This window comes from Sus scrofa, chromosome 15, assembly GCF_054392235.1.
Source record: "Sus scrofa isolate SSC_HxYL_T2T_F1_AM1 chromosome 15, Sscrofa_HxYL_maternal_Yorkshire_Landrace_v2.0, whole genome shotgun sequence".
Classification (NCBI taxonomy): Eukaryota; Metazoa; Chordata; class Mammalia; order Artiodactyla; family Suidae; genus Sus; species Sus scrofa.
In genome coordinates, this window is record NC_139397.1 from 38,706,648 (window position 1) to 38,714,203 (window position 7,556).

Genomic DNA, 7,556 nt, shown 5'->3' on the forward strand with positions numbered 1-7,556 from the left:
TGAGGCTGGGTTCCTAAAGATTCAAATCTCACTCTCCTGTTGTCCCTTGCACCTCCTCTGGGTCTCTCTGGCTCAGGGCTGCACCCCAGCCCTGTGGAGACTCCCCCCAAAGGGTGACAGGTTGCTGTCCCATCTCCCCACATCTTTTCACCCAGGCCAGGTGGCAGAGACAAGGCAGAGTCTGGCAAGTAGGGCATAGACAGAGCTATTCTGGGTCTTTATGTCAAGGTGAACATCTGGAAGCCCCATACTGGGGCCACGCTGACAGAGACATCAGAGACCATAGTCTAAAAACATAATTTAATGCATTGAGGTGGATGGGGCTGAGGCAGGAACGCGATGGAGAGGTGGGTGTTCCGTTTGTTGGGATTCTGCTGAGGGTAGGATTTTGGCTGACCAATAGGGACATTTGCACAAGTATTTCAGGTCACAAAGAAGGGCACGCCAGGGAGCTCATGCTCACTTTGGCCTACCTCCCAGAGGCCAAGGCTAGGAGCCCTCAGAGGAGGAGGAGAGGAGGAGGGCAGGCACCCCGCCAGGCCTGTCCAGTCCAATCAGATTTGCAAAGTCTATGCTGCCACCACACCACGGGTTCAGGTTCACGCTCATTTTGCCACTTAGGCATCCCCCTCTCCCTCCCCAGGTTGGGGAGGAGAACCAGGAGCAGAGCCAACAGCGTGGTGAGTCGCAGACACACTGAGGTCAGGAGTGGGGCAGGAAGGACAGCAGGGTTGTGTCTTTTCCGACGATGTCAGGAAGTGTCATGAAGAGAGAGTGGTCCTCGCCGGGGAAGAGAGTGCCCCTATGGGCACAGAGCAGCCCGAAGCCACCCCACCTCTCGCTCCCTGCACCCCTAATCCGGGTACAGAAGAAAGCCGGAGAACGTGCTGTACTTGTTGTTATTGCCTCCGTGCGCCTTCCCGCCGTCCAACTTCACGTACACCTCGTCCCCTGAATCGAGGTGCAGCACCACGCTGTTACTGGCGTAGTCATAGTTCTGGTCAGCGTCCTGCGCGATGGCGCTGGCCCGGACCTGGGGGTGAACCGCCAGAGCTGGTGGGCCCAGGCACCTATGCCTGGGCCCTTGCTTGTCCCCCCCGTGGCGCCCCCCCACCCCCACCCCGGGCCAACCTTCCTCCCGCAGCCCCAGGGTACACTCCCACACAGGATCAGCTCTCTCTCTCCAACACTGTCAACTCCTTCCTGGTCCCCTTTTCTTCGCAGCCGCCAAGTCGGGGAAGGAGGGAGAGAGAGGGCTTCCTGGACATTGACTCAATGGAGAAAGGTGGGAACCAGGGACCAGGGCAGAGAGGAAAGACGACAGGAGGGCACAGGGGAGAGAGGGGTGCAGAGCTAAAGGTTTCAGAGGAGCCCATGGGGCTGCAGGCGGGTATGCAAATAGAGGAAGAATGCAATTTGGATAGCGGACAGCGCAAGGAACACAACCTCCGAAGCTACATTCGGACATTACCATCAGGGCGCACTGGAAAACTGGGGGCTGTGATGCGCTCCCTCTCGGGACTAGTTCGAGCGCTCGCGGGCTGGGAGAAAGGAGGATGTTTCCCAGGAGGTCTGGGCGCAGGGTGGGAACGAGGGTCTGTGTGATTATTGAGGGGTGGGGGTGGGGGTAGGGTCACTGACCTGCCCGTTCTTGCAGAGGTCCGCCCACATGCTGGTGCCGTCTCCGCCGCGCATGAGGATGTGGTAGGTGAAGAAGTAGATGCCACGCACCTGGCAGCTGAACTTGCCGGTAGTGGGGTCATAGTGATTGCCGAGATTGGTGACCACGTCGTCGAACTTGAGCACCTCATAGCCTTCGTGGGGGCTCTTAAGACCCACGTAGAAGGCGATCTTGGGACCGCTGAAGGCGGCGCTCAGCGCGCCGGTCACTTCGCCCTCAGAGTCGCCACCGCCCCCGGTTCCGCCACCCCCCACCCCGAGACTGCCTGCCGCGCCGGCCGTCAGCTGCAGCCCGGGCAGTCCGGGCCGCCCCGAGTCGCCCTTCTCCCCCGGGGGACCCCTGGGTCCAGGTGGGCCCGGCTCTCCTGGAGGCCCCCGCGGCCCAGGCTTGCCGGGTCTCCCCGGGTCGCCCTTGGGTCCCTGGATGAAAGGGGGCGGAGGGTTGGCGCTCAGGTCCTGCATGACTTCCAGGGCGGCAGTGCTGGGTCCAGGCGGCGGAGCCTTGGCGCCTGCCGGCCCTCCGCCGGGTGCAGCGCTGTATGGGTCGCAGATCATGCGGCAGGTGCCCATCATCTCGTAGTGCGCCGCGCCGGGGGGCGCCGCCTGCAGCAGCAAAGGCACGGCGATGAGCAGTCCCAGCGCCATGGCCAGGAGCACGCCGACGGCCGCCAGGCAGGCGCGCCGCCGCCGCTGCCACAGCCGGGAGGCGACCGCCACCAGCTCCTCCTTGCCTCCGGGGGAGGTAATGGTGGAGCGGCGCGGGCGGCCCCGCTCCCCGCGCTCGGGGGCCGACTCCGCGGGTCCTGGCCGCGCCCCCGACGTGGCGACCCCCGGCTCTGGGCGCCCAACTACTTCAGAGAGAGGCGCCCGGGCCCAGGCGCCGTTGCCCTCCGCGCTGGGGCTGCTCGGGAGAACCGCGGAGCCCGGCGCGCATGGCGCGGGGCGCACAGGACGAGCCCGGCGCCCCACGGGTCCCGGCGGCCGAGGCCAAGGAGCGCTGGGAGGTGAGGCGGCGTCCCGCGAGGGTTTAGCCGCGCTGCCTCCTGCCCAGCTCTGCTGGGCTCGGCGGGGATTCGCGCGCAGTGAGGGCGCCCGGTCTCCGCGGCGCGCTCTGCTCTGCTCTCCCGCTGTTCGCTGGCTTCCGCGCGGAGGGGGGACCCAGCTACCCTGACGTAAGGAGTCCGAGGCTGAGCGGCGGAGGCGGCGAGGCAGCACGCGCTGCCATCACTTGGGAGACGGCGCCCTCATGTCATCAGCCTTCGGTCCTCCTATCCGGCGGCAGAGGCGGCAAAGGCGCGGTTCCTCTTGGCGACGCCTCGGAGCCACAAGTGGGCGCAGCGGGCACAGCCCGGGCCTAGCTCCTCAGGCACACCCACCGGCAGCCACACTCCCGAGCCTCACACCCCCCACACACTTACAGGAGCAGACAGGCCCGTCCACATGGCCACGAAGGCTTTTCGAGGGTCACCTAAACCATCCCCCTGCCTGCAAGCAAGACCAAACTTAAACCCGCCAAGTCAAGGAGAGCGTCAGTTCCATAAGCCCCAGGAGGGAAGAACTTTCTGAAAGCCCTTCTGAGTTACTTCTTCAGAACAGAATAAATCTTGTTTCTGGAAGGTAGTTCACACACCTAGCCTTCTACACTCCAAGCCGCTAAATAGGCTCCAGAACACCCCACCACCACCACCACCGACTCTGACTTTGAAAAGCCCACAGCCCCAAATACAAGAGTGTACTAGTCTCCTGCCCCTTTCTTCCACTCAGAGAATGCTGGCCCTTGTTATTCGTATAAAGTTCATTTGAACCAGATCCCTGAACTTGGTGGTAATCTTGGTACATTCAGCTCCCAGCCTGCCACTAACAGGCAAAACCACAGACAGGTTCCTCTGGACATCCCAGTTGCCCTCTACTGATGTGGGTTTAGCTATTTTAAAAATAGTTCAAAGCCATTCTAAGCCAAAGCGATGACACTGATCTGGAGAATTAGCCGTCTCCAATGCAGCATGTGAAAATAAAGGAAGGATGGGAAATGCTCCTGTGGAGTGGGAAGACTCCAGCTCAGAAATCAAAAGACCCAGCTTTTGGTTCTGCTTTTGCCTTATGTGTGACTTGGAGCAGGTCATTCCCTTCTCTGAGACTCTTGTTTTCCTGAAAGACAGGCCCCTGCCCAAGTTCTCCCTGACAGGGGACTGCATGAGGCCAGGCCTGGGAGGAGACTCAGTGGCTGATGTCGGTGTGTAGCAGAGCATCAGTATCTCTGGAACAACTGTGTGCCCTCCTGGGGCTATTGCTTTGAGGAGAACATTCATTTATCAGGTATTGTGTTCTCATGGATTACTTAAAAATCCATTTTGTCTCTCTCTGGTATTCTGGGCCATCCCCGCTCCACATCATGTTAGTCCAGCCTCTTCCTTCATCAGTGTATCTCTCAGGGCAGAGCAGAAGATCTAGCACCTGGTAGGACCTTAGGACAGATTTGTGGGAAACATGCTAAGTCTAACTCAAAACCAAGTTGACCCAGGAGAGGAGGGCACCTGCTATGAGGCATCAGGTGCTTTACAGATGCTGCTTCTCTTACTCATCCCAACTGTCCTATGGATTAGCATTCTCCCATTGTTCAGATGAGAGGACAAAGGCTTTGAAAAATTGTGAGGTGCTTGCCCTCCACCCATATGACAGAGTTGGACTCCTCCCCCCGCCCAGACCAGGGGCTCTGAGAACCTGGCATTGAACACATCCTTGGCAGCCAGCTCCTAGCCATATTCTTCATTGGTTTGCTGGGTCCTGGGAGCCCTCCCTTCTGTTCCCTAGGGCTATTTTTGGAACTAGGGAGCCACAGTGATACCAGGAGCCACAGTGACTCATTCCAGTCCTGGCTCTGCAACTTCATATCTGTGTGACCTGGGGCAAATTGCTTCCCCTTCCTGAGCCTCAGCCTCCATGTGTGTACGATGGGAATGACGAACACCCCTACCTCTGTGTTATTGAGAGATTAAGTGAGTTAATTAACATAAAGCTTAGACCAATAGCTGGCTGAGTGAAAGTTCACTATTAATTATTGATGCTTTGAACCCCCATCATCATGTTTAAGATCACTACAATTATACAGGTAGGCAGTAAGCAGGGTGGGAGAAGTAGATTTGTAATTTTAAAAACAGAGGAGTTCCCGTTGTGGCTCAGCAGTAACAAGCCCAACTAATATCCACGAGAATTCAGGTTCGATCCCTGGGCTCACTCATGGGTTAAAGGATCCAGCATCGCTGTGAGCCGTGGTATAGGCCAGAAGCTACAGCTCCAATTCGACCCCTAGCCTGGGAACTTCTGTATGCTGCAGGTGCAGCCCTAAAAAGCAAAATAAATAAATAAATAAATAAATAAATAAATAAATAAATAAATAAATAAATAAAAAACAGAGAGACCTGAAGATCATCTTCACTTCTATCCTCAAAAGCAGAGAAGGGAGACCACACCATTGTCCCCACATTCCCCTGGGCCCATCCTGCTCTGGCTTCCTGCCCTCTCTCAAGTCTGTCCAGTGTTTCCAGTCATCAGTCCCACCTGGACAAACATTTCCCAGGCAGATGCTCAGTTTGAATTCCTCAGCCCTGCAGACCCCCCTCTCCCCATCCCAGTGCTTTTTTCTCTGCAGGATCTGGGCCGGGGAGAAGCAAGGAGGCACAAATGTTCGCTACTCAGGCTTTTCCCCTCTCAGACCTCAGGCAAAGCAGCCTTTCCAGGGGATCAGCATTCCTGGGAGCACTAATGACCTTGCAGGGAGGAGGGCTACTTCCCAAGGGCAGCCCTCCACCAGGGGCAGAGACAGCAGCAGCTAGAGCACAAAGAGAGCTGGCAGCCTCCTCCCCACCAGGCACATGAGTCATGAGGTCCTTCCCTTGCCCTCCCTCCCTTCCACATGGCAGAGCCAGACAGAGTGGCTGGCTGGAGTGTTTGACACACCTTCTTGTCTGCCTGGCTTCTGTTCCCCATGAGTGACCCACATCATCATCGGTGACTGTCTTCTCATTAATATTAAATCTGACCTTTATTAGCATATTGCCTTCCACTGAGACTGGCTTTATGTTTCAAGGCCCAGTAATGACTCAAATCTGCCCCCAATTGCCCTTAGTAACCCAGCCTGCATTCCTTCCTTCCACCATGTATTGACAGCCTACTGTGTGCCAACCAGCCCCTCCCACCTTTTCACGTCACAAAGCCCTGTGGTCTGTGACATATAGTTTGATCACAGACTGTCTTATCTGATATTTTAATGACTCCCATGAGAAACAATCTCCACTCTTCATTCATCCTAACTCTAGTATATTCAATCTGGGATGCCTGTCCACCCTCACTCCCCTGGACTCAACCCTAATTATCCTTCAAGTCCCAAGTAAGCCCCTGGTCTCCAGACAAGCACAGTCCCCTGTCTGAAGTCTTCCCTAATGTCGCTTTGAGAAGAATGGACAATTCTTTTCCAGGTACCCTCAAAGTACCTTGAATGTATCATGTATCATGTACCCTGTATCATGTATCATTCAACCAAACATTTGTTTACTTGTGAGCCTCCCCAACCAGGGCATGAGTTCTAGTAGGGCAGGAATCACGCCATTTATTCATTCATGCATTGTGTCATTCATGTATTTATTGATCCCTGCTATATGCCAGGCATGGTGCCATGTGCTGAAGGTGCAGCGGAGGCTTCCTTAATTCCCTCCACCTCTTTCTACTTGTGCTGTTTGAGTTTACATCTAAACAGCCACAATCTGGAATGGCTATATGTTGACATGCTTCCTTTGAGGTGGGTGTGTGCCCCCAACCAGACTGCAAGCTCTTTAGAGATGTCATCTTGAATACACTGGCCCCTCTTTTGCATTCATCTTCAAGGGGAAGGGCATCATGATATGAAGTCAGGACTGGGAATTTGGAGTTAATAGATGCAAACTATAGCTTTTGGAATGGATAAGCAATGGGATCCTGCTGTATAGCCCTGGAAACTATGTCTGGTCATTTGTGGTGGAGCATGATAATGTGAGAAAAAAGAATGTATACATGTATGTATGACTGGGTCACCTTGCTGTGCAGCAGAAAATTGACAGAACACTGCAAATCAGCTATAATGGAAAAAATAAAAATCACTATTAAAAAATGATATGAAGTCAGAAAGGTAGGCTTGGGCCACATTACACAAGGTCTTAAGATTAAAGATGGGAGAAATTTGAGCTTGTTTATTCGCTGATGAAAATGGTATAGATAAAGGGGGAAATCAAAAATCAAGATAAAGCTGGGATAGTTAAATGCCTGAAGTTCCTGGTAACTAAGTCATTACTGAAGGTCAATGAAAATCTTTATCTTTAGCAATGATGATAAGAGCCAATGCTTACTGAGCGCTAACTGTGTCTGCCAAGAGTTTTAGATATATTCTTTTAATGTTCTATGAGATATGTGCCCCTATTTTATAGCTGAGGAAATGGGAGGTAAATCCATATATTGACAAATATCACTGTTTTGTGTAATTTTCCCAAAAGTTGTTCCAGGTCATGTTGGGATCCAAAGCAAATATCTTTCCAGATCTCCAGCACCAGCCATGAGGCTAAAAAAAATAAATGAATGTGTGTTATGTTTACCTCCTAACTAAATTGTGAGCCTCTAAATGGAAGGAACTATCATGAGGACATAGTAAATGTTCAGTAAATATTTTAAATTCTTGATTATTTTATGTTGCTTAAAATTTTCATTTATGTTATCTCATGTGATTTTATCAAAAGTAAAAATTTTAAAAAGATACTCTTTATGGTGGAAGAGTAAAAAAGGAGGTCAAGGAGTTCCCATTGTGGCTCAGTGGTAATGAACCTAACTAGTATCCATGAGGATGAAGGTTT

General features: G+C 53.5%; 1 protein-coding gene across 1 annotated transcript; it reads right to left on the minus strand.

Moving 5' to 3' along the window:
• Window positions 1-281: 281 nt before the first annotated feature.
• C1QL2 (complement C1q like 2) lies at window positions 282-2,897 on the minus strand. The gene is made up of 2 exons (XM_005671628.4): window positions 1,642-2,897; window positions 282-1,033 (listed from the first exon to the last, which is right to left on the minus strand). Exons 1-2 carry the CDS (start codon window positions 2,323-2,325, stop codon window positions 854-856), a joined length of 864 nt encoding a protein of 287 aa, XP_005671685.2. The 5' UTR covers window positions 2,326-2,897; the 3' UTR covers window positions 282-853.
• Window positions 2,898-7,556: the final 4,659 nt, after the last annotated feature.

Excerpts from the sequence above, each read along its gene's own strand:
- C1QL2 (XM_005671628.4), bottom strand. The coding sequence starts at position 2,325 with ATGGCGCTGGGACTGCTCATCGCCGTGCCTTTGCTGCTGCAGGCGGCG. Across the intron at positions 1,034-1,641 it reads ACCTCTGCAAGAACGGGCAG|GTCCGGGCCAGCGCCATCGC; the intron begins GTCAGTGACCCT and ends GTTCACCCCCAG.